Below are 25,540 nucleotides of genomic sequence, written 5' to 3' on the forward strand. Positions count from 1 at the left end.
AGTTGCATGTTTTCGAGTAAAAAGGTTTCATCTGAATAAAATTCGACATTCCAAGAAAAAAAAATCGATATTTTTTTTGAAAAAAATTTCTTTTACTATTTTGTGGGAAAATATGAAAAGAAAAAGTTCAACAAATTTGAGAAAAACTGCATCGCTGATTGCGCCTTGGATTGCACTTCAGGAGGCTCTTCTTGTTGAAAATGTACAAAAATGTTAAAATTTTGATTTAAAAAAAACAAACTCAAAACGATCCTACTTTTTGACTGCGACTTCCAATGAAGCTCTGCTAATCGACTTTCTCACACCCGCGCGCTAACGATACTATAAATCACTTTGCGGGTGACTCACGCTGGCGGCAGATGGCAAAGCCAAAGTGAGATGAATGAGAGGCGGCACGGCGACCATTCATCTCACTCCTCATAATAAAATGATGATGACAAATAATTTTGCACTGGAATAACTTCAGGCTTTCATTTGTTTTCTTTCTTCTTTTTTTTTTTTAATCACAACTCGCATTTATTTATTTTTGACAGAGCATCCACGCAAGGGTTTGACATGGCTCCTTTTCCAGTTTGCTGACGTTGATTTTTTTTTCTTTTTTTCCGTCGCATGTCCGTCAAGTTCTTGAAGAAGGCGTACGTCACTTTGTTTTGTGGCCTAATCATGGGAAAAAACAAAAATGAGCATTTTCTCCCAGGGTGGCCACTTTTTTTCAGACCAGGATGAGGATTCACTCTTGAATCAGGGCCGATACCATTCGTATGTTTGAAACATCAAATTTCAATCAACACAAAATGGTGAACAAAGAACTTGTGAGTTGATTTGTGAAAGGTCACCTGAGGTCAGATGAGCACGCAGGGCTTTTTCTTGACTTTGGTGGGCTGAGGACAAAGAACGGCTCGGATTGCTTCGTCGAATACGGTCTTCAGACCTCGCTGACTCAGCGCCGAGCACTCCAAGTACTTGATGGCGTCTGCAGCAAAGCATTGGGGCCAGCTTGAGATTTGGGTTTCTAGGGGTAGAGTTTCAAGTCCGACTGAAGTAAATTCAGGCGGGTTGGGGCCTTCAAGTTGGGGTCCCTAATTTGAGTTTCAAACGCGGGTTTAGGTTTCATGTTAGGGTCTCGGGCAGCATTGGTGGTTTAAATTAGGGTTTTGAGTCCGTGTTGGGGTTTCTCGTTAGGGTTTCAAGCAGAGGTTCGTGTTTCAAGTGAAGAAACTCCATCTTGCCATTAATGGGGTTCAAACTAGGGATTTAAGTCAGCGGTGGGGTTTCAAGCAAAGAATAGGGTTTCAAGTTAGGGTGGGAAACACAAAGGGTAGACTTTCCAATTGGGGTGTCGAGTTATTGATGGGGTTTCAAGATGGGGGTGGGTTCTCAAAGTCGTGTTCAAATTTGGGTTTGAAGCCAAGATTAGGGTTTCAAGTCTGTGTGAGAGATTCAAATTACGGTTTCAGATTACGGTTACAAAACAGAGTGAGAGTTTGAGTTTCAAATTAGGATTCCAAGACAGAATTAGGCTTTCAAATATGAGGAAGGCTTTCAAATGACAGTTTGGAGTCAGTGGTAGGGTTTCAAATGACAAGTTAAAAATGTAAGTTAGTGTTTCAAATTGTTGTCAGGGTTTGGTGTCAGCATTTCAATCCATGGTTAGGGGCGCCAGATAACCGATGAACTGAGGAATAAGGTTTGAAGTTGTCCTACCTATCTCCTTGGCCAGCGCCAGTCCTTGCGGGTACGTGATGGGCACCAGTTTCTTGTCCTTGAGCTTGTCCACCGTGTCCTTCTCGTCCCGCAGGTCCAGCTTGGTGCCCACCAGGATGATGGGCGTAGACGGGCAGTGGTGGCGCACCTCAGGGTACCACTGCCGCAAAAAATAAAAAAAAGGTTGGTGAATGAGGATTTTGGGGGCTCGCAAAGGATTTGGGTCATCAGAAATAAAAAAAATAAGGGGGCTCAAAGTTTTGAGGGTTTTCAAACGAGGATGCAGGTTTCAAGCTAAGACTAAGGTTTCAAATTTAGGGTTCCAAGCCAGTGTTACAGGTGGGGTTTCAAAGGCAGGATTCATTTTTTTTTTTTTTTCAAGAAAGGGGTAGGGTTTCAAATTAGGCCTTCAAGGCAGAATTAGGGTTTTAAAATACTGTTTCAAGCCAGAAGAAAAATTTCAGACCAGGGTTAGAATTTCAATTTAGGTTTCCAAGCCAGGATTGGGGTTTTAAAGGAAGGTTTCAAGGCAGAGTTGGGGTTTTTAATTTAGGGTTTCTAGACAGGATTAGGGTTTTGCTGTAGGGTTTCAACCAAGGGTTGTGATTGAGAAGTAGGATATCAAGATAAGGTGAGGACTTAATACCTGACTAGTATTTCAAAGTAGGGCTTCAATTTGGGGTTACAGGTCAGGTTTAGGGAAATCAATTGTGGTTTTAGAATTTGTGGTTTCAAGCTCGGATGAGGGTTTCAAATTAAGGTTTCAAGGCGCCTGGATCAGAGTCTCAAGATTGGCTTTCAAGGCACGTTTGGGGCGCTTGGTCAATATTGTAGCAATCATGCAGCGCGCGAGCCTTACCTTCGCTCTGACGTTCTCGTGCGACGCAGGACTCACCAGGGAGAAGCAAATCAGAAACACGTCCTGGACACACACACACACACACACACGCATGACGATGAGTGCGCGCGTGCTCACGTGCGCTCGCGTGTGCGCGTACCGTCTGCGGGTAGGACAGCGGGCGGAGTCGGTCGTAGTCCTCCTGGCCTGCCGTGTCCCACAGGCCCAAGTTGACCGGCTTGCTGTCCACCATCACGTTGGCCGAGTAGTTGTCGAAGCTCAAGAACACACACAAGTAAGCGGAAGACGCTCAAGGCAAGAATACCCGACGGAGGCTTTTTAATGGCCCCGCCCATCAGAAAAATCCCTCCGGCCTTGGAGTTCATATTCGAACATTTATTCTGAAATGAGTCGACGCATCGCACGAGCGCCGCTCTCAATCCGGGAGCCGTGCCCACTTTTGATGCGTGCGTGCATGTGTGTGTGTGTGTGTATGTGTGTGTACTCACACAGTGGGGATGTATTCCCCTGGGAAGGCGTTGGTTGTGTAGCTGATGAGCAGACATGTTTTCCCCACAGCCCTGGAACACACACACACACACACACACACACACACACACACACACACACACACACACACACACACACACACACGCTTTTTTGACACAGAAAAAAAGTAAAGTGTGTGTGCATGTCAGTGCAAAGAGGAAGCGGAGTGTGTGAAAACAGGAAGCGGTGAGATTGACGCGTTGCCGTCACACCTGACACACATGCTCCTATCAACGTTTTTTTTTTTCTTAATAATGTCCACAACCACACAGGATGTCAGAGTGACGTCGATGTACAACAAGTGTGGCCTACTAGTTAGTCTTTTCGATCCTCAACCAGTCACTGACGGGGGCAAGACCCCCGGTCAGCCAGTCGACAGGTTAGTTAGGCAGTCTGTTAGTTAGTTAGCAAGTTAGCTAGCTAGTTAGTTGGTCTGGATTTGGTTGGTCAGTCAGACCTTTAGTCAGTCGCTTATTAATTTCGCGAATTAGTTGCTTAGCTAGTCAATTTGACTGTTAATGAGCCAGTTAGCTGGTTAGCCAGGTAGCGAGGCAGTTAGTCAGGCGAAACGACCATTGCTCGCTCAGTCAGGAAGTCCCTCATTTACTTTGGAGTTAGTTCGTTAGCCAGTTCACCACATTTGTAAAGCAATGCCACCCAAGTTACGCATAAATTTGAGATAACGTGATGGAAGAATTACCCATGTGGACAAAAGTATTGGGACGCCCACAGGAAGTGACCGGTTAGCTTTGAGACTAGGAAGCCTTACGTCTCGGGAGACTTTTTGCTCCATTTTTATCACATCGATGCTCACTGATGCGCCTTCTACTGACGGTTCTTCCGCACCGACCTCATCCGAGCGCAGTTTCTGCCCAAAGACGACTTGGGTGTCGAGAAAAGGAAGTCGCTCAAAATTTTCCGCTACTACTAGCGCAGGATTGTCAAATTTGAAAAGTCACCATTCTGAGTTGATCCTGAGATGGAGCGCCCCAATACTTTTGTCCAGCATGTGCCAAGTCAAGGTCAGTTCTTGTCAATCGACTCGGCACCGACGCGTAACGGCTGCGCCCGCGCGCACGCGGACACACACGCGCGCAGTGCACACCTTCTACAAATTGAGAGATGATCACGCAATAATACTGTAATTCAAACTGATCCGAATTGATCAAGCGGAATAAAAATGAAAGTCGTACCCGTCTCCCACCACCACGCACTTGATGGCCTGCATGCTGCTCCACTTCACGTTCAACGCGCACGAACGCACGCACGCAAACACACGTTCACACACTCACACACCCTCGCACTAAAAGACGAGCTAACGTGTGACACCACAGGAAGTTATAACACACACACACAAGCGCACTTTGACTGTGTGCATGTGTGTGTGTGTGTGTGGTGGAGCTGAGCTGTTGGAGTTGCTTTTGTTCTACTTCCCCTTTGGCTGACGTGCAACACCCAATACGTTTGGGTCTGCCAGGTCGGACCGGCATCTTCCGCCGCCATCGGAGCACACGCACCACCATGTGGTGATATCTTGACAGCTCCGCCCGAGTGTCCAAAACACGCGGCGGCCGCAAATCCAATGATACGACGGCAAAGTCAATCAAACGTCTTTGATCGGCGAATTTTCAACACAGCCGCATACAAATTATGACGAGGGTGTGCACACTTTTGCAACCGCAAATGTTTAGGTTATCGGTCACATGAAAGGTGTAAAAAGTTTGTAATTGTTTTTCATGGCTTCAAATCACAAAAAAAGAGGCATTTGGAGAGACGTGTGTAGACATTTTATCGCCACTGTATGACTTTGTCAACGGTACGCATTGTTGCTTTGACAAGAGGAAGTAGCAGACCGCCGCTGGTACATGATGTCAAATGATTTTAAAAAGAAAAAGAAAAAGCTACAAACCTTTTACAATAGTAGTAGCACATCATGTTTTACTCTGACGTCGGATCAGTGGTTTTATTCTGAAAGGGTGACTTCCTGCTAGGGGGGAAGGAAGTGGCGGGCTCGCCGAGCGTGTCAGTCTTTCAAGTGTCACTTTGGACGCTTGGTGCTAATGCAGCATCCACATCAGCTGGCTCTGCTTTTGGATTTGGTCACATTGCGTTTTTATTTTGCCGGATCTCATGACAGACGGCCAAATGGGTAAAAAAATAATAATTCAGCATTTCAAAAATAATGCGCTTGTTTTTTTGTTGCTGATTTTTCCTAACTTTATCATGAGATGTTTTCTATTTTTCTTTTTATTTTCGCTTGAGTTGTCTTTTTTTAATGTTTTTTGGGGGATCGAAATGATGAATGTTATCATAGATTTGTAGTGCTTTTGCTGGCTTGAAAATGATGAATTATAATTTTTTTAATTTTGTTTGTTGCTGCCATTGTTAAGTAATGACATTTTTTGAAAATATCAGAATCGTTTACATTACCATTCCAAGTTTTGTTTAAAATTTATTTTTTACATTTGATATTGAACATTCGCGATGGTTATTTTGTTGAAACCTTTCAATGAAAGGTTTTATTGTTTTTGGTGAAAAATTGGTTTTCTTTGAAATTTATTTAAAAGAATACATTTATAGTGGATATTTGCGGGGATTTAATAGATTTTTTTTGTACCTCTTTGTCTCAATATTTGTTTTATGTTACATTTTTTTACAACCTAATATTTAGAATGAAAAATGATAATACAGTATAAATTATAATGACATAAATCTAATACCAATTAAAAGGGGCAGGGATCATTTTAGGGATAATCCTTTAAAAACAGACGGAGGCAGTAAAAAACAAAAATTATTTTAAAAAAATCGAAATTTGTTTTTTAAAAAAAAACCCCCAGCTGTCTCTGGTGTAAATCGAATCTGAAATTGACATTGAGTTCTTGTCAATATACCATATATATATATATATATAAAGCAAAATTGATTCCAAAAACTGGCAACACACTGGTATACCTTCTACGCTCGCTCGGTACAAAACCAGTGAAAGGTTTAAAGACACTTTCTAATGCTGCTAAATGAGAAAGTGTCTCTAAACTATTGGCTAAAGTGGAACAAAGTAAAGTGTGCTGTCATTTCCTCCATATGGCCACTATTTAAAAACTGCTTTTTTTTTTTTCTCCTGATGTGAGCAACATCTTCGGTGACTTGTGTGTGTGTGTGTGTGTGTGTGTGTGTGTGTGTGTTGCACAAGCAGCACACAGGAAGGGCGTTTTGGCTCGTCGTCTTGTTCACAAGAAGCGAGCATCTGTCAAGAGGAAGTACAGTGATGATCCCATGATCTCGCACACACAAACACACACACGCACACGCACACACACACACACACAAAACTCTACGTGAAGAAGTTTTCGTTCATCCAAACCAGTCCCAGACCGACTGAGGGTGATGTTTGGCTTAGGTTATGATCAGAAGGAAAGTTCCTGATGCAGAAGGTTGCACGACTATTGGCAAGATGTGGCGTGGTCCCGCAATAAATGTTTTGCATTTTTTGTTCTCAGGGAGCTTTTCAATCATGACAACAACCCCGATTGCTGCTTTTTTCGGAAAGATTTTTTTTTTGTGTGTAATGCTAAAGAAAGATCCTTCGTCCGTTTGAATTGTGATCACATTTTTGCTGCCTTTGTCTTGTTGAAAATGATGATTTTTTATTACACAAAGCTGTAAAAATATCTTACATATTCAATCACCAAATAGTAATATAAACAATAACAATCCCCTACTTTGTGAAAGATGCACTGTGGTGACTTTTTTCTCCTTTTTCTTCTTCTTCTCCTCTAAAATACTGCCACTGCATCAGTAAGGATCGTCATGAAGTCACGGATGACTTCATGACGTCAAAGGAATGAACAACTGTGTTGTGTTACAGTTCTGTCAGACTTCACAGCGGCCGAGAAGTTGGAGCTGGAGAACATCAAGACGCACAAGGAAGGACTTCTGGAGGACATCCAGGTAAAACGTCACACGTTTGGCATGACAAAATCCATTTCGTCACGACTTTTCGTGTGTGCAGAAGCTGAAGGAGGAGATTGACAGCGTCATGGCCGAGATTCTCAACTTCGAGTTGGCTGAGACGGAGGAAAGGTAGGTCAGTCTGTCACAAAGAGAGCGACAAAAAAAAATCCTTTTTTTGGCGGCTGGGGGTGGTGATTCAGCGCCCCAAGACGGTTTCACTCAGCAACATAAAATGTGGTCAACATTTCTATGATTGGCCCCCCAAAAAAAACCTCCCGATGCCATGCCTGAAAACAGACAGGAAGCCACATCATTTTAATTGCCCGAAATTAGTCCATATGCATACACTGCAATTTATTTTAAATTACGCTCCCAAAACACGCCTGTCATTAGAAGACCCACAAAAAAATTCACACGCCATGCCTGAAAACACAAAAGGTCTTAATAATGTACTTCCCCTAAATTTGTTTGGCTGCATAACCTGCGGTCCTCCCTGCCCACAATTCAGCTCCTTAAGCTTGTTGACTTTAGCAACGTGGAATTTGGTAGACACGTTTATCATGAGTAGACAAAAAAATTTAATCAAAATCTCAAGAAGCCATGCATGAAAACACAAAGTAAGTCTGCTGTGTTGCTTAAAAGTGGCCATTTTAAGCTTGATTCAGCAATTTTATTAGAGGTCCACAATTGTCTGAAAGATTTTGTCAGACAGAGTTTTTTTTTTTAGCTAGCTACCAAATTTTAACCTCATATGGAAGACAGTTGGGTGCAGATACATTGAGCTAAATTTGGTGTTGTTGGGCGTTGCACGGAGCTGAACTTGGAAGACTTTGCCAGAGGAACTCCCAAAAATTGCGGAATGGGATTCAGTAAATGTCTCCGAATCGACCCACCCAAAAAAGTATGTGAGAAAAGAAACAAGAAGTCTGCCTTTTGGTTCGACGCAAACATTCTAGAGCCATTTTCTCGGGGTCCTTCAACGACAAACTCATTTCATTTTCTTTCTTGCAGCAGAAACATGGGAAGGAAACAGTTTTCCAATGGGAAGAAGAAATTCAACATGGACCCCAAGAAGGTGAGCATCAAAATGTCACTTGTGGTGCAGCGAGTGCTCGTCTGCATGTTTTTGCCTCCGTCTCGGCAAAGCGGGGACTTCCTGTTTAGTACGACGATGCCGCGCGTGTGATTTCCTCCACGCTGAACGCATCGCAGCGCTCTTTGCATACCAGGAACTTGGACTCAATTAGGCCACTCGAACATGTCGAGGGATGAGAAGAACAGCCCATTTTGGGGTCATTTTTCAATGCCTGCATGCGTCTCAGTGCTTTTGTCCACACTGCGTCCCTTTTTAGCATCGCAAAGTAGCTTTGGTTGCGCTTCGTGAACATGTGAAAGCAGAACAGGATGCCATTTTAGGGAATCGGAATAACAGAACTTTATCCCTGTGCACAAATGAGCCGGAGATGAGATCATAGCCAAACAAAAAGGATTCAGAGATCTCCACCAAGGCCCCAAGATTTGTCAAATCAACGCTTAATGGACCACGATGCGACGTCAACACAATTGACATTCCCAGATTTCATCGTATGAACTTGTTGTGTTTACACTGGGGCCGAACGTGCAATCTGGATTCGATCTGGATTCAACTCGATTTGTTATTACATGCCCGTGCGCACGTTTAGTTCTCCAGGGCCTGCGCCAATTCTTCAGCATTTGTAAAATCAATGATTATTGACCAAGATCCAAAATAAGCAGAACTCATTTACATTTTGGCTTTGCTAGTAGCAAATCAACGTGTTGCGTTCACAATGCGGCTAAATGCGCAATCTGGATCAGATCTGGATTGAGCTTGATTTGTCATTTTATTCCCGCCCCTGAACCCCCACCCACCCCGACATGCAGTAGCAAATGTTGTACATGCTTGTGTGAATGTGTATGTTGAAGAAATGCGGCCCGTTTGTCTTGCATAAGTTAGACCAACCAAACCGATGCTCAAAATGCGCGTGTGGTTCAGGGCATCAATTACCTGGTGGAGAACAAGCTACTGGAGAGAAGCGCCGGATGCATCGCCGACTTCCTCTTCAAGGAGGAGGGCCTCAACAAGACGGCCATCGGGGAGTTCCTGGGAGAAAGGTGAAACACTTGAACCATGTCTACTGGACAGATGGACACACCAAGTTGTTGGTGCCAAAGCGTTTGGTCAAGTCGCGTGGCTCGAACTTGCCTGCCAACTTTGATGCTGAACCCTGAAAATTGGGGTGGTGAACATGCAAATTCCACACAGGTTTGGCTTAGCAGTGTTACTTTTGGTCGACTTTTCGCTCATGAGTGGCCCTACAAAAAGGAAACGTTCCATTTTGCCCCAAAGCGGCCCGTTCGCTTTCATTTTATTTCTTGAGTTGAAAGCGAATTTCAACCCCTGTCACAGGTTTGCCTTGGCAGTGTAAAGTTTGGTGGATTCATCTCCCGAGAGTAGATCCACAAAAAAGTCTCAAAGAAGCCATGCTCGAAAGCGCACAGGAATAATGCTCCTTGAAATTAGTTCAGTGGCATAGCCCCCCCAAACATTTGAAAATTCAGCCCTCAACGCCAGGTGGACCGAGCAGCATCAAATTTGGTGAACATGTCTGTCATGAGCCGACCCTCCAAAAGTCTCAAAAAGCCATTCTCCATTTTGCTTGGGAGCGGCCCTTTCCTCAATTTGAAAAATGGTTGGATAAATTCAGCCCAGCCCCATTCATAAGTTGGACTTGACAATGTGAAAATTGGTAGACCTCATAAGCAGGCCCACCCAAAAAGTCTCTGGAAGGCGCGCCCCCAAAATACAGAGGAAGTCTTGCATTTTGCTTTGAAGTGAACATCTTAGGCAAAATGTTCCATTGTCTTCTTTCTTTGAAAATTAGAGACGAGCTGCACCTGCAGACCTTGAAGGCCTTTGTGGAACTTCACGAGTTCTCCGACCTCAACTTAGTCCAGGCGCTCAGGTCTGTTTCGACAAGCTCCGATGTGGCCGTTGTTGATGTCGGGTTTTGACATCAGGCTATGACATCACGTCTGCGCATGACATCGCACTATGACGTCATCTTTAACTGCCCCCTCTTGCAAACCTGGCAGACAGTTTCTGTGGAGTTTCCGGCTGCCCGGCGAGGCCCAGAAGATTGACCGCATGATGGAGGCATTCGCCGCGAGATACTGCGAATGCAACGTAAATGTCTTCCAGTCAACTGGTAAACTCACATTTCTTTTTCAACTTTGGGGATTATTTCAAGTTGTTGTGTTCAGGGGCGGGGCAACTACTTCAGTGTGCGGCCAAGGTGACACATTGACTCACCAAGGGCAGATGTTGTTGAGTTGGTCAAGGGCTGTGAGAGGGATCGATCGGATGCGATCGCTCAAAATTGCTCAGATCTGAATCAGTCTGCACCCCAAAGTTTCATATTTTAGCTTTTTAAGACGGTGCCTTCAAGTGTTTACAAACAGCAATCTTCTTTTATTCATGACAAAAAAGCAGCTACCTCAGTTTTGGTTTGGTTTAGTTGAAGCAAGTTTTAGTTCATCCACTTGTCCATTCCTTTTAGTCAGTGAAATACCTTAATAGAACTGTTGTCACTTTGGGACAGTGACAAACATGCAGTAGTTGCGCATCATCGGCATAGCTATGACAGCCTACATTAACCTCCTGACGAATTTGACTCAGGGGATGCTTATACAGGCTGATAAAAGGGGTCCGAGGATTGACCCTTGAGGGACCCCATTTGATCAGATTTGAAATTTCAAAAGGTCATACGAGATTGTAGCCAATTTCTTTGCTTTTGTGCACTATGTCACATGAATTTAGGTCATGTCGCGACTGACTCGTTAACAGCCCATCGGAGTGATCAGCTGTAAGTGACGACTGATGCTTTTTTTGTGCATGAAAGCGTTTTTCTTTGGGATTTTCACTTCTGCCCGTCTGGGTCTCTTCCTCTGCGGCTGCACATGCGTCCACAGACACGTGCTACATCCTGTCGTTCGCCATCATCATGCTGAACACCAGCCTGCACAACCCCAACGTGAAGGACAAGACCACGCTGGAGCGATTTGTGTGCATGAACAGAGGCATCAACAACGGGCGCGACCTCCCCGCGGAGCTGCTCTCGGTAAACGCGCAGGTCACCCAGCAGAAATATTCGTAAAACCTTGCGTCCCGTCGCAGCGTGTACCTAAAAAATGTACGGAAAAAAATATTCATGCAATGGAGGACTGCCTAAGATTACGTGAACATTTTCTTCCGTTTTAAATCACTACTGTGTCTGAAATTATCATTTTTTTCAGCATTTTTTTTATTATTGATCATTTTAAAATGTTTTTTTTAAATTTGAATATTGACATTTAATTGTATTTATTTTAGAATATTGTTACACATTGGAAATTATTATTATTATTTTTTGGAGCAGTGTAATTTACATTAATTATAATTTTATTTACTCTTTGGATCACAATTTTACATGGCATCCTGTTGATGATGGTTTATTCATTTGGTAATATTCTTCCTTGATCCTTATTTGTATTTTGCTTGTCTTTCCTCATCATTTGGCCGTTCTATTTAGGTTGCGGTGCTGTCATTGCACTCTTGTGACTTGTTTTGTCATATTTCCCGTTTGTGATTTCAATGATCGTCTTTTTTTATTTTTTTCTTTCCTTAGAAACTGTACGAGAGCATCCGCAAGGAGCCGTTCAAGATTCCCGAGGATGACGGCAACGACCTGACGCACACGTTCTTCAACCCGGACCGGGAAGGGTGGCTCCTTAAGCTGGGTAAACGTACGCCCCAAACGTGCGCTTCCTTCGTTTCGTTTCTAACGAGAATCCTTGTTTTTTGTTTTTGTCTTTCGTTTTAAGGCGGCCGAGTGAAGACGTGGAAGAGGCGATGGTTCATTCTGACCGACAACTGCCTCTACTACTTTGAGTACACCACCGTAAGGCCTCTCTTCAGACACTTCCTGTCGGCAAGCAAGCGACTCTCGAATACAAAAAAAGTCTAGCCGGCCCTGTTCGAATGAGACCGAGAGGAATCGTTTCAAAACGTTTCCCGCCATAATCTGCAACTCAGGAAGTTTATGAGTATAAGTGTACACACCCTCTGGGGCGTGGCTGCGTTCAAACTTGTATTCAATGGGAGCCATCGCGCACCTGACGGCATGTCAAGTTCCTCTTATTTCCATCAAATTGTGTTTGGCTGTTCCAGCAGGCTTTCCTGACATTTGTCTTTGCCTTCAAGCAGAAGCCTGAAGGTTTGTTTGCGAACAGGAACCCAAATTATATTGTCTCCATGCATTTGGAAAATGTCAAGTACTTTTTTTAATAAGATACCCCAGTATCCCGTGGACAATATGCCTCCCCAAAATCAACCTACAAAAAATTGGGTTTTTTTTTCCTCTCTGTAGCCGCGTATAATAATGTACGCTCATTTTTGGGTCAACTAAGATGTTATTTGATTATTTGTACAGCAGGCTGTCGAAACGGGAAAAAATAAGGTGGTGAAACAAACTGTTTTGCATTTTATCGTCGCGGGTTGCCATTGAGGGGTTGTAATGAGCGTGACAAGATTTGTACGGCTATGGGCAAGTTTGAAAATGCACCACTTGTTCGTGAAATGACACGAGTGCAGAGGTCACGGGATCAATCCCGGCTCCGGCTTTCTTGTGAGGAGTTTGCACGTTCTTCCCGGGCCTGCGTGGGTTTTCTCCGGGTACTCCGGTTTCCTCCCACATTCCGAAAACATGCATGGCAGGCTGATTGGGCACTCGAAATTCTCCCTAGATGCGAGTGTGAGCGCGGATGGTCGGTCGTCTCTGTGTGCCGTGCGATTGGCTGGCAACCGGTTCAGGGTGTCCCCCGCCCCACCGCCCGAAGACAGCTGGGATAGGCTCCGGCACGCCCCGTGACCCTTGTGAGGATCAGTGGATCAGAAAATGGATGGATGGATGGATGGGTGGTCCCTGTAATGCAGCCACAACACTTTGAAATGCTGCAAATTAGTTCATGTGAGTTTGAAGGCGAGTCGTCCACTGCGAACTGGTTCAGGAGGGGTGTGTAGACTTTCTCCACCCAGGGTATCTGGTCGGCATGCTCCTGATCCTTGGCATTTCTCAGCAGGACAAGGAGCCCAGAGGCATCATCCCGCTGGAGAACTTGTGCGTCCGAGACGTCCCTTTCCCCCGCAAGCCTGTGAGCATCCAGCACACGTCACATGAAACACGCACGACTGTCCGAATGGAGCTTTTTATTTGAGCTCTTTTTTTGTACCGTCTCGCATATTATACACTCCCTTATTTATTTATCTAAATATTACTTTCATATTTTTTAATAATCAATGTCGCTTATTTTTGTTTGTCTATTTTGTATTTTATACCTATTTTTAAATTGTGTGTTTATTCACATATTTACAAAAGAGCGGTTCATGAATTCGAAACGTTTTAAAATTACAATTGCAAAAATCTGCCAATAATGATGGACATTACAAAGCGCATTAAAAATAATAATAATAAATAATAAAAACTCTTGAGAAAAACTGGAATGAATTGCCAATAAGCATTTTCCACAAAAAAAAAAACGGGTTGGCTCCTCAAAATCATATGCACTTTCGCGAATTCACGGGTGCCCAATGATGAGCCTGCATGGTCGACTATATTTTTGTTTTTTACCGATACATCTGTATTTGTGTTTTATGTTCTTCTTTATCTGTGCATTTTTTGGTTTTAAATATGTATTTTCATAATGAGATACAAATATATTGCTGAATGTATTTTTAATTAAATCACATCATTTGTAGTCTTATTTTTAAAAACATCTCGATGCATTCGTTACTTTGTGTGCATACTTATTTTTGCATTCTAAAAAAAGTTTTATACACAGTATATTTTTTGACATTTCAGTCATGTATTTGCCTTATTTTTTTATTTATTTGTCCATTATTATTATTATTTTTTAATATTATGTAATGTTGTGCATGATTGACTTGCGTATTGACTTGGATTGATTTGTCTATGTACAACCGCCCCCACCACCGCCACGCTCCTCCCATTTGACCTTTTTTTTCTTTATGCGCCCTGTGGCACCAGTACTGCCTGGAGCTGTACAACCCCAACAGTCGGGGTCAGAAGATCAAGGCGTGCAAGACGGAGACGGACGGCCGCGTGGTGCAGGGCAAGCATCAGTCGTACGCCATCTGCGCCGCCAGCGCCGGCGAGAGAGACTCCTGGATCGACGCCATCAGGTACCCCACAAACCTTTTGAGCTAAACGCCGGACTTTATTATTATGCGGCACTTTTTTTAATGGGCTTTTTACGCGGGGAGAAAAAAAAAAAAAGTTGATTCAATTTCGATCACAAAGTGTTTGCCTGAATGTTACGGCGTTCACACAACACTTCCATATTTGACAAAAAAAACAATGCCAAATAAAACTAATCGGCAGGCCGTCTTGGTCTCATGTAATGACTGACCACGGCTTCAACCCACGTGAGCCGTGATTGGTGGTGCCCTGAGGCCTGAGCAACTCCGATGTCATTTTCAGTCAGCATAAAGTGACAAAACGGTGAAAAAGCAGAGTGGATTTTGCTGTTTAACTCACATCCGACAAACGCAATATTAATCGCAATGCCGCGTTAAGACTCACGGTGCATATTCTTGTCAAGAAAAGAAAAACGGCATTTGTTCCATCTGCCTTTTTAAAAAAAGAAGGATACAATGTCTTCTCTCACGTCATGCATACTTGCCTTGTTCAAATCAATAATGCTGATCTTGTAAGCGCATTCAATTCTTTGATTTTTTTTTCATGCATTAAAAAAAGATTGCACATTTGTACAGTTTCAGGTTTTTTAAAAAATGTGTTAAAATACATACAGCGTGTCAACCCTTTAAAATGTTGAATTGTGGAACGGAACTGCCGCGATCGTTTTCAAATGAGTGATATCGCTGTTGATTTTGAAAGGGCGAGCATCACCAAGGACCCCTTCTACGACCTGGTCTCCCAGCGCAAGAAGAAGCTCATCAAACAGAACCAGGAACCGCAGGACTGAACTGGACTCGAGTCAATGGAACCTGCGCACTGGCGGACATTTCGGATCGAACCGCTCGCGCTTAGTCTTCGTATTTGGGCCCCGACGAAGGCTGGGACCAACTGTGTGCCAGGTGATTGTGTGCGTTTATATGTATGTATTTATAAATATAAAGGTAAAGTGTTTTTTTTGTGACAAATGAAGGTGCATCTATAAGGGCCCTCTTTGAGGTGTTTGAACTATTCATCACTCACAAACAACAAAGCGTGTGACGGAAAAGTGGTTAGGACTGCACGACTGTCCGTGTTTTATGTTATGTGTTGTGTTTATTATTTTACTTTATGTTAACCGTTTTGTTAAGCCAGGGGTGTCCAAAGTCGGTCCTGGAGGGCCGCTGTCCTGCCCGTTTTCCAGCTCACCCAAGAGCAACACACCCGATTCAAATAATCAGGATCGTTCGAATTCGGCTTCAGAGCTGGCTGACGAGCTGATCATCTGAATCAGGTGTGTTGCAGCCGGGAGAGAGCTGGGAAAATAGGCAGGACGGTGGCCCTCCAGGCCCGGAGATGGACATGCCTGTGCTAAGCGCTTTGTTACGGCTGCCGCTGTTGTGAAAGGGCCATATATAAATCAGCATGTATTGTTATTCCTCTTCCGTGGTGCAAGCAGCTGTGCAGTTATTACTGTCCTTCTGCTTTTCTTCCACACGCATTGTCTTCTTTAGAAATGCTTTTTTTGGGGGGGGGGGGGGAGTGCAAAGTGTGTGTGTGTGTGTATATATATATACACACACTGTATGTAAATATATGTAAATTGTTTTTTTTGGGGTCTGGCCAACAGTATCTCTCGCTCACAACTGAGCATAAAAAGTCCCATTGTTCTTTGCTGCCCTCAAGTGGCCAGAGTAGAAATCGTAAAATATATTTTAATGAGTAAATATTCATTCATTTAATTTGTTAAACAATTGATTCATAATTAAATTGACTACTTATTCATTGTATTTTTTTTGCTTGCGTTTCTTCCTGTAAAAAAAATTACCAGTATTCAACATTTTCGAGAAAAAATATATAAATACAACAAATATGTATTTTCATGCAACAGAAAAAAATAGGAAAAATATATAACTACTTTTCACAGTGTTTTTCCTTTTTTCTGAAAATAATAACAAAAGGCAAAAATACGCCAATTATTTTGCAATTCTCCAATAGCAAAATGACATTTTAATTCATTTAAAGCCCGCAACATAAAAGGGACTACGACCTTCCTGGAAATTGCACTTCATTCACCAAACATGGACAAAACACCTCTCCAAGATCCTCATGACGAACAAAAATGAAATCATACTGTCCAAGTTATTTTATTTTTTCTACAACAATGAAGAAGGCACTCTTGTTTTTATCGCCACTTTGATTGGTCAGCTGTCCCGAGAGCGCGCTACTTCCAGTTAGCCGCAGGATGTCCAAGACGCATGCGAACAAAAGTGAATTTAGTGCTTGTAAACCGTTTCAAATATACTTGAGGGGAGAAAAAAAAAAAAAAAAAAACAATCTTTGTCCAAGACGAGAGCTCAGGACACTTTGCAGACTTGCTTAGATCGATGGTGACTCTTCATGCCTGTGTAGGTGGGGGGGGGGGGGGAAAAAAATCACGACTGAAATACGGTCGCAGAATTATCGAAACATGGAACATTAACAAGAATCCTAACATGCTGAAAGGGAGTCAGCAAACGCCTGCCGCCATTTTGAGGAACCCAAATAAAGTTGAGATGTTCCAGGCTTTCCCTGACCGACCAACTGCATCCCCAACTAAGTTAATTTGTGCAGCCTCATTAGCTTACTGTTTTGTTTTGTTTTTAACTTGGGCTCTCAAAAAGATTTCGTTTTTCCTTCTTCAATTGAGTTGTCATGCCCCAAGATGGCTGATCTTTCTCCATTTTTGGGGGGAAAAAAACAGAACATAACAACAAGCGGGGCATTTGAACAGGCGTGTGCTCACTTTTTCGAGCAAGAGCACGACTTCCTTCCGCCATCCGACTTCACGTCACGTCGGCATCACTCACTCAAGTTGTCTTGCGTGGTGTCGACCGTCTGCACCGAGTCGGTCCTGGGCCCGAGCGTGGACGGCCTCTTGAGGAGCCTGAGCCTGTTGGGGGGCGACTTGACCTTCACCTCCAGGTGGTCCTGGCTCCCCAGGTATTCTGTGGATCCGGCGGGGGCGGGGCTGGACCTGCCGCTGTTGATGGACAGCTTGCTGGACGACAACCTCTTGGTGATCTTCTGCTTCAGCGTCAGTCTCTTCTTCTCCTGCGGGACCCCGTTGGGTTTCTTGAAGAACTCCACGGGGGCTTCCGACGGGAGCGGGCTGAGCCGGTCCAGCTTCTCGCTACTGGTGACCGGGTCCTGGGGCACGGTGAGCCGCAAGAGCTCGGACGGTTTGGTCGGCCCTTGGAGGGACCTGGCCGGATGCGGCACGTCCGGGAACAACAGGAAGTACTTGGGGTTGTAGTACTTGTGAGCGGGGACCTCGATGTTGTTGACTTTGCGGGGGTCGCCCAGGCTGACTTGGAAGCGGGACGTGGTGGCGGGGAGCGGGGGGCGCTTGGGGCCCGCCTTGGCGCGCACGGTGGCGCCGACGTTGGCCGGCGGGCTCACGTGGAACTCGCGGAAGAGGTCCAGCTTCTCCGACACGGCGTAGAGCTCGCGGAAGTCCTGGTCGAAGAACTCCACCACTTGGCCCGTCATCACCGTGATGGTGTTGCGGTCCATGCGCGACGTGGACCACGAGAAGCTGCCGCGCGGGAAAGAACGGGTAAGTTTGGCGTGACCTCGTCACCACTACGGCACATGACAATAGGGCTGAACGATTGGGAGAAATAATCGCACGAAAGAAACGCTAACTGGGTACAAACCCAGCAGGGCTCTGAGGTCTGCGGACTCGGGTCCATTCGGGGGGGGGGGGGGGGCTGACTTCAAAGCAAACAGGGTGAAGGTTAACTTTTTTGTTGGTGCGTGTTTTTAAATGTTGTGAAGCGCATTGAGTTAGCTTGTGTATGAAATATGCGACATCGAGCTGCCTCGCCCTTGCAATCGTGCGATTTTATGCCGATTGAATTTGGATGACTTTTTCCAAGGCCCTCTTCTCATATTTATATATTAAAAAAAAAAAAAAAGCAATAAATTAAGCTGCCGAACAATAAACAATATCATATTAATTACACACACTTTAAATGCTTAGAAAAAAAATCCGGATGACTAAACTCCAATGAAGAAATAAAATCCACCGCCCAGTTCAAACACAAAGCCGTAAATTTACAAGGCATGTTTTGACAGTCGCATCATTAGCGTTCCATTGAGTTGTCATTTTTCGCTGACAAAAGGCGTGTTAGCGGTGAAAATCTGCAAAATTGCAGGTCAGATTCGTGGGATCATTGCGCCGAAGCGCCGCTTAATAATAATAATAATAATAATAATAGATTTTATTTATAAGCGCCTTTCAAGACACCCAAGGACACTTTACAATAACAAAAAACACAAAATAATACGGGTTGAGCAGCGGCAGCCAAAACGCGCCAGCGTTCACTCAACCCAAAAGTCAGAAACAAGGGAGGGACAGGGGGAGAAAAAAAACCCACGCTCGAACTACCCTCATTTTGTCACTTAAAAGGCTATTATCGACTTCTGCACGTGGCCTCGACTTTCTTCTTGAGCTTAATGAGTTTGGCCCAGCTGTCACTTTGGCAGCGCAGGTGGAACTGATCCCTGCTCTAATCACTCGCGTCAATCACTGGGCGCTAATCACGCTCTCAAGCGGAGCGCGTTAAGCTTTTTTTTTTTTTTAAAACAACAAAAACTGGAACATCGAGTCCTGGGGCGGGTTGCTGGGTGTGGCAGCGCAGTGAAATGAAATGAAAACGACTGCTCCAACTTGAACTCTTTTATGTAGCCTGGGTTGAATCCGCTTGATTGTTTATGTGAAGCTTTGCTGTTTATTGGCGGCACGATTTCAGGGATGTTTTTGCGTATTATGGCTGTGGAATTTCCAGTACGCGTGGCACTTTTTTTTCTCCCTTTTTTGATCCCTAAAATTGTGTTGGCTTGAAAACAAAACAGCAGACTTGCAAGTGTATTTTCTGGCAAGGCTTTTTTGGAGGGGACAAAGGGGGCGGGGGGGTCGTTGGCTCTTGCTAAATTTCAGATGGAGGAGTGAAAATGGCCCCAAGGGCTGAATTTCCCACCAACCACTTACATGGCAGACTTGTTGAGTATTTTCAGACATGGACTCATCAGGCTTTTTGTGTCTAACTTCTGATAGATTTGCCAACCAAATTTCACGTTTCTAAGTCAAATTGGCTCCCCCAAATTGAGACGGGAACTCTCGAGTCACTTTGACTGTGTTGTGACAATAGCTTCAAATGGAGCCTTTGTTGTCAGCTTCAAAACAAAATGGCAGACTTTGTGTGGATTTTCAAGCATGATTTTTTTGGAGAATTTTTTGTGGGTCTCATCATGACAGACAAGCGTGCCAAATTTCATATGGCTAAGCAGGAAAAAAATGGTGAGGGGGAAAACGTGCTTGTCACTTGTTGCCAGGTAGAACCCATAACTGACCCATCGGGAAATAGTTTGGGGGGGAGCGCTTAATTTCTCTTCTCACCTGTAGGATCCAAAGACCACCTTCTCTCCATCCACCAGCATATACTTGGAGCACATGGAGCCGGGGAGCCTGCCGTAGGACAAGTTGAAGCCCACCCCCGTGAGGGTTCTGGCACGGATGTTCTGCGGATCAGAGTTTGGGGATTGGAAAGAACATCGTGAAGACAACGCAGAGACAATTGGCATGAGGGTGTTTTGAAGGACAAAGTCGCTTCCTGAGAGCGACACGTGTCACCGCCTCGTACCGTCACAAGTTCAAATAGTTTCAAATGTCAGCCTGCGGTCGACTCGGCCTCCCGCATTTCTGCGGTGAGCCAAGCCAGCGCACCTTTCGCTTTCGAGAGACCGGGAAATGAAAATAAACAAGAGCGCCAGTTCTTCACGGTAAACAACCAACAAATATGCAAATCCATGTCCCGGTTCGGTCAAGTCAATGAGGCCTCTCGACCTTTATTGCAAATACTTTGCGGGTGGACCATTGCGGCCAGATAGGGCTTTGCCATTCGCACGTCCAACCGCCCCCCAGAATGTTCCGCTATGAGATTCGAAAGCCGTCGCTCAATTTTTGTGTGGGGGAAATTTATCACCGCAAGGGGGAAAAGTGTCTCACCCGCAGGTGCTGGGCGCCGATGTGCAGCCGGGAGCACATGTCCAGGAAGTGCGGCACGCCGTGGTTGTCCAGCAGGATGTAGATGGGCACCGAGCGGCGCCAGGCGGCGTCCATCAGGTCCTGCAGGATCTGGAGGTCGGTGAGCAGGTCCATCACGATGGCGATCACCTTTTAGGAGCACAGAAACGACCCTCCGTCAAAAGACGTTACAAACAATAGTAACAACCGAAGACCCCGTGAGGTAAATTCAGTTTGTCTGTCAAGACGGCACATGAAATATGGTCGAGGACGCGCGTTGCGGATTAGGGACGTTCAATACCAATTTTTGCCAGAGCCATGACCGTACAAGCGACTCTGTGACACGAGTGGCCATCTGTTGCAATTGCAAGTTACGTCATCATAAGAATTTCACCCGTTTCTACTGCTATAAAATACAGTGAGGTTTAAAAAAAAATAAAAAAAATCCAAGTGTTTGCTATTTGGGCTAACGTGTCTCTGCTTTGAGGACCGGCTCAAAAAGCAAAAGGGTGGCGAGCGGGACGGGCTCGCGGGCTCACCGGCTCGGTCCACGCAACGGAGACGCTCCGGGGGGAAATTAACTGCGGTTTGCGAGCTCACTCGCGCGGGAACAAACCAACAACGGGCTCGCTTCGTGTTGTGTCGCCGTGGGGGGGGGGGTCCGCACCGTTTCGTGAAGAAGGGTGCAGCCGTTCACATTAATTGGCTTGCAGATGACATCGACAGCCATTTGCGTACATTCTGTCCGTACGAGCGTTTTTGAGTGACAGGTGAAGGGTGGGCGTGGCTTATTTCCGATGCGTTCAGAAGACACACCCGGAGCGGCCCACATCTCTGCGGAAGTCTCCACTTTTCACCATTTTTTTTTTTAGCCTCGTTTTAAAAATACAGTACTACTTGGCGACCCTCCGCCCCCACTTTCATAGTTGACGAGCTTGTTCACGACACTCTTCTCGGAGCCCCTGAGGCAGTGCGGCCCCGATACGTCGATTGCGATGGACCGGTAGCTCGCGGACTGGTCCCAAAGTCAATCAAGGGGTGTACGGAGAAATGGAATGAGCAAAAAAAAAAAAAAAAAAAAAAAAAGATTTGTGAAAATGCTCTGTCTAAATAATTTTTATTTACCTGGAAGTACATACAGTAAGCGCGCATTAAAAAATGCGTTCGCTGGCAAAAACAAAAACACAAAAAGTCTTCCGGCATATTCAGTGACAGTCACACACCACGTATGCGTCGTAGGATTGGCGACGATGCTCCTCATGTTGATTGACCGCCACCTTGTCCAATAGAAACGAAGGCAAGAGCTCCAAATAATCCACAGCACGCTCGACTACATGCCGACAAACGACACAACACGCGTCGATGGATTTCTTGCTATGAAATGATAAACACCTTGCACAGTAGGAATATACGGGGAACAATAAATATTTTTTTTTTTTTTAAATGAAGCCAAAAGCAAACGCAACGCTGACGCGAATAAAGCCACGGCTCCGATCAGCTTTTATTCATGATGATCGACACCTTGGAAAATGGAAATAAGCAGTTTGAACGAAGAAACTGAAACGAAAACGACTTCGGTTTGAATCGGAATGAGTGAGTCGCACTCAACGGGCCTCGCAAGTTTTACGGACCATGCTGAGTGAGTCATTCCTTCCTGGGGCTGACACACTCGGCCGAGAAATGGGTCAGCCCGCAGTCTTGTTTCGCTGCCCGCCATCATTGCGCAACTTAATTAACGTCGGAAATTTCTTTGACTTCCCCTCAGCAGGCACTCGGCTTGAATTTTAAGTGGGCAGAAAGGCGCGACTGGCTTTTATCCGCCTGTGTCCTGCCAGGTTGTTTACAGCCTCCCCCCCCCCCCACAGAAGAGTTACGACTGCAAACGTTGCTCTTCCATTGAACTCGTTGCTGACAGCTTCTGGCTTTCCTCAGAAAAGAAGGTTCAAAACCCGCCACCGCATTCGATACGGGCCGCACAATTGGGGGGGGGGGGGGGGGAAGAAAAAAAAGCTACTTCAAAGAGCCTCCGCTGTCAGACAGTTTTTCAGCATTTTAAAAAAATGAATTCCGAGATTAAAAACAACAACAAATAAACTCGGACTGCTCCTAATGGGTTTTTTTTTCTCTAAATTTGAGAGAAATTGTGGCCGGCTTCCGCATTTTATGACGTCACGGACCTTTCCGCTGGATGACAAACAATCCGATACAGAAGTTGCACACACGCAATAATAAAGACGGTGTTTTCCGTCTTGTCATTCAACAAAGCCGCGCTCAAATGAAACAACCGACGCGACATGTCGATCAACCAGTCGAGCAGCAATTGGACGGCGCCATCCTTGCAGATGTCCTTTTACGCGACCTCTGGCTGGCATCTTTGGGGTCTTTTTTTACCAAGACGCCGAGTTGACAAGTCTGAGCCGGCGTGCGCTTCCCAAGTTGATGCCTGCCTGCCTCGCACAAATATTTGGTCTGCGCGTCACGACGCGTTTCGGGATGCCCGCCGCACAAAAACGAGACCATTATCGATTACACGATTCAGTGATTGAATTGGAAGACATAAGTGGGACTCGCCCGTGACGGTTACTTCTCGCGGGGGTGTTTTTTTTTTAAATTATTCTTGTGCAACGGGGCAGTTCTTGCGGGGAAACTGGAGAGAGCAGCCGTTGAATTATTTCATGCGATTTCTTTCCCTTTCAAAGTTGCAATTCAATACCCGATTATTTTTTTTCAAGGTCCTCGTCCAATTTTATTTTTGGTTTTGAACAAACACAACCAAAAAATCCATTTGTATGACAGTGCGCAAATATCAGATGTCGGAAACATCAAAGCGTCCAAGACGCCAACGTCACAAAATTATCCATCCGTCCATTCATTCTCTAGCGCTTATCTGGGGTCAGGTCGCGTAGGCAGTAGCTTTAGCCGGGAAGCCCAGACTTCCCTCTCCCCAGCCACTTCTACTAGCTCTTCCCAGGGATCCCGAGGCGTTCCCAGGCCTGCCGGGAGACATGGTCTCTCCGGCGTCTCCTGGGACTCCTGGTGGGGGGACTTGCACAGAACACCTCACGAGGGAGGCGTTCAGGAGACCTCCTAATCAGATGCCTGAGCCACCTCATCTGGCTCCTCCTCAACATGGAGGAGCAGCAGCTCAACTACGAGCAAAAAAAAAAAAAAAAAAAAAAAAAAAAAGGGGGCCAGCTTCTCACATTATCTTTGAGGGCCCGGAAACCCTGCGGAGGAAACTCATTTCGGACGCCTGTCCAGGAGGCATCCTGAACAGATGCCCGAGCCACCTCATCTGGCTCCTCTGAATATATATTCAAGGTTTTTATTTCTAAAACATTCTCTCCTACCTTTGATGACAAATGAATCGAAAGGAAAACAAAAACAAGCATTCAGATCATACTTTCGATTTTGAAAGATGGGTGATTAAACAGCCGTGTCTATTTAGTGTAAGCACAGCTCAGCGTTTTCTCGTCTTTGTTTCAGTGAGTGAAGAATTATTAACTCGATGATACTCTTTCCCTCGATGATACGCTTTTACCATCCTTGCACGTTACGCGTTAAGTGATCCAAATTGTCCTGTTTGGCGGAAATGTGATTTCACATTTCAAGTCACTATTTGGGCCACTTTCCGAGTCAGCTGTTGAGGTACAAAATTAGAACTTTGAAAAGGCACCACCAGGATAGCAACACTGTGACCTCATCGGTCCGATGAAGGAAATCAACGCCTTTCTCGTAAGTCAATTATGTAAGCTGCAAAAAACATTTTTTTGGACCGTTTTCAAAAAACAAGATTTAAGAAAATAAGATGCGTTTATAAAAACTTCATTCACCCCCCCCCTGCACGAAACAAAAAAAAACAATCCTCCCATATTTGTAATCATCCTGAGCCATTAACATTAATTAAAATCAATTAGCCTTAGTAACAGGTCACAAAGACAAAATGTGTGTCACAAAACTTTCCAGGATGCACGTCCGAGTCATGGTTTAACAAGCTCCTACTTGCTCCTCCGTGAGTCTGACATGTTTTATTTACCTAATACTACCCATTTGCAAAAACACCCTTTGCAAACATATGAAGCTCCTTGGCAGAAGAAAGAATGAAACGTGTCAAAAGACGTCAACGAAGGGATGCACGGCCGAAATTTCAATCGCGATAATTCAATACTTTTCAACAAACAACTGCTTTCGGTGCGAAACAAAACTTAAAAAAAAAAAAAGATTTAAATAATAAAAAGTATCCAAGAACTTCACATTTACAAAGGGCTAACCCAGGTGATTCAAATAATCAGGAATGTTCTAACGCTGCTTCAGAGCTGGCCGACGAGCTGATCATCTGAATCAGGTGTGTTGCAGCCGAGAGAGATGGAAAATAGGCAGGACGGTGGCCCTCCAGGCCCGGAGCTGGACATGTCTGGGCTAACCGAATCAATATGTACAGACAAATTCCTCATCTGCAATTTTTGCTGTACTTTCTTCTCACGGCGTGATTTTGCAGGCAGACCGCTATTATTATTAATAATAATATTATTATGTTATGCTCACCTTGCTGGCCCCCTGGATGAGCCTGCGCACCACCTCCTTGATATGGGGTCCGTTGTCCTTGGGCGGGTGCGTGTGGACCGCCACTCGGGTCACCCCCTTGAAGAAGCCCCAGCTGGGCCAGCCGATGTCCAGCGGCGGCACCTCGGTGTCGGACATCTGCGGCCAGTAGGTGGAGTGGACCCCCGAGTCCGAGGACGGAGACGACCCCCCGGCCGCATGTCCGTCCCCCTCCCCGGCTCCGTCGTAGTGTCTGAAGTTGTTGTTCAACATTTTCACCTCTCTGGCGGATAAAAAGTCTTTCATGTTGTCGTCCTTGAGGCGCATTTTGAAGGCACCGTCGCCGTTCTTGAGGAGCTCCTCGATGGCGGCGCGCTGCTCCTCGCTGTAGTAGAACTCCGGCCGCGTCTCCGGCACCTGGACGCCGATTCGGCCGTCCTCCATGCACACGAGCTGGGACTCGGCCATGGCTGCTGTCTGCCCCGTTGGCCTAACCTGGCTGGAAGGAGAGTGGCGGCCGACACGTACGGAACTCAGAAACCCGGGACAAAGTTACCTGAAGCCGGGGAGTGGAGGAGGGGCGCGGCCGACGCTTGCTGCCTTCAAAGACAAACGGAATTCAGGTATCTTCACTCG

At 45.3% G+C, this 25,540-nt stretch overlaps 3 protein-coding genes across 6 annotated transcripts; 1 reads left to right on the forward strand and 2 right to left on the reverse strand.

The window, feature by feature from the left end:
- Positions 1 to 461: 461 nt before the first annotated feature.
- On the reverse strand, positions 462 to 4,447 carry rac2 (Rac family small GTPase 2). 2 transcript variants are annotated; one of them, XM_086120014.1, is made up of 7 exons: positions 4,285 to 4,447; positions 3,052 to 3,123; positions 2,703 to 2,820; positions 2,564 to 2,626; positions 1,705 to 1,864; positions 837 to 1,012; positions 462 to 657 (listed from the first exon to the last, which is right to left on the reverse strand). In XM_086120014.1, the coding sequence occupies exons 1-6, from the start codon at positions 4,317 to 4,319 to the stop codon at positions 843 to 845; spliced, it is 618 nt and encodes a 205-aa protein (XP_085976140.1). In that variant the 5' UTR covers positions 4,320 to 4,447; the 3' UTR covers positions 462 to 657; positions 837 to 842. The 2 variants fall into 2 exon arrangements, with proteins under 2 accessions (XP_085976140.1, XP_085976141.1); XM_086120015.1 differs by having other exon boundaries at positions 837 to 973; positions 4,285 to 4,446.
- cyth4b (cytohesin 4b) lies at positions 3,378 to 16,082 on the forward strand. 3 transcript variants are annotated; one of them, XM_086120011.1, is made up of 13 exons: positions 3,378 to 4,113; positions 6,957 to 7,039; positions 7,101 to 7,171; positions 8,054 to 8,117; positions 9,057 to 9,175; positions 9,946 to 10,026; positions 10,157 to 10,269; positions 11,033 to 11,193; positions 11,728 to 11,839; positions 11,924 to 12,000; positions 13,181 to 13,252; positions 14,146 to 14,300; positions 15,016 to 16,082. In XM_086120011.1, the coding sequence occupies exons 1-13, from the start codon at positions 4,071 to 4,073 to the stop codon at positions 15,101 to 15,103; spliced, it is 1,239 nt and encodes a 412-aa protein (XP_085976137.1). In that variant the 5' UTR covers positions 3,378 to 4,070; the 3' UTR covers positions 15,104 to 16,082. The 3 variants fall into 3 exon arrangements, with proteins under 3 accessions (XP_085976137.1, XP_085976138.1, XP_085976139.1); XM_086120012.1 differs by having other exon boundaries at positions 3,388 to 4,113; positions 11,033 to 11,181; XM_086120013.1 differs by lacking the exon at positions 3,378 to 4,113 and adding an exon at positions 5,095 to 5,240 and having other exon boundaries at positions 11,033 to 11,181.
- Positions 16,083 to 16,423: 341 nt separating this feature from the next.
- Positions 16,424 to 25,540, reverse strand: sack1fb (scaffolding CK1 anchoring protein Fb). Its single transcript, XM_086120008.1, has 5 exons — positions 24,908 to 25,540; positions 20,345 to 20,512; positions 19,736 to 19,857; positions 17,142 to 17,869; positions 16,424 to 16,696 (listed from the first exon to the last, which is right to left on the reverse strand). The coding sequence occupies exons 1-5, from the start codon at positions 25,370 to 25,372 to the stop codon at positions 16,650 to 16,652; spliced, it is 1,530 nt and encodes a 509-aa protein (XP_085976134.1). The 5' UTR covers positions 25,373 to 25,540; the 3' UTR covers positions 16,424 to 16,649.

Source organism: Hippocampus guttulatus, chromosome 9, assembly GCF_054856545.1.
Source record: "Hippocampus guttulatus isolate MCC_2025c chromosome 9, RoL_Hgut_1.0, whole genome shotgun sequence".
Lineage (NCBI taxonomy): Eukaryota > Metazoa > Chordata > Actinopteri > Syngnathiformes > Syngnathidae > Hippocampus > Hippocampus guttulatus.

Excerpts from the sequence above, each read along its gene's own strand:
- cyth4b (XM_086120011.1), top strand. The coding sequence starts at position 4,071 with ATGGAGCGCCCCAATACTTTTGTCCAGCATGTGCCAAGTCAAG. Across the intron at positions 9,176-9,945 it reads GGGGAGTTCCTGGGAGAAAG|AGACGAGCTGCACCTGCAGA; the intron begins GTGAAACACTTG and ends TTTGAAAATTAG. Across the intron at positions 11,840-11,923 it reads AGGGTGGCTCCTTAAGCTGG|GCGGCCGAGTGAAGACGTGG; the intron begins GTAAACGTACGC and ends TTTCGTTTTAAG.
- rac2 (XM_086120014.1), bottom strand. The coding sequence starts at position 4,319 with ATGCAGGCCATCAAGTGCGTGGTGGTGGGAGACGG. Across the intron at positions 2,627-2,702 it reads CGCTGTCCTACCCGCAGACG|GACGTGTTTCTGATTTGCTT; the intron begins GTACGCGCACAC and ends GTGTGTGTCCAG. Across the intron at positions 1,013-1,704 it reads GGCGCTGGCCAAGGAGATAG|AAACCCAAATCTCAAGCTGG; the intron begins GTAGGACAACTT and ends CTCTACCCCTAG.
- sack1fb (XM_086120008.1), bottom strand. The coding sequence starts at position 25,372 with ATGGCCGAGTCCCAGCTCGTGTGCATGGAGGACGGCCGAATCGGCGTC. Across the intron at positions 20,513-24,907 it reads TCATCCAGGGGGCCAGCAAG|GTGATCGCCATCGTGATGGA; the intron begins GTGAGCATAACA and ends TGCTCCTAAAAG. Across the intron at positions 16,697-17,141 it reads CACCACGCAAGACAACTTGA|GCATGAAGAGTCACCATCGA; the intron begins GTGAGTGATGCC and ends CCACCTACACAG.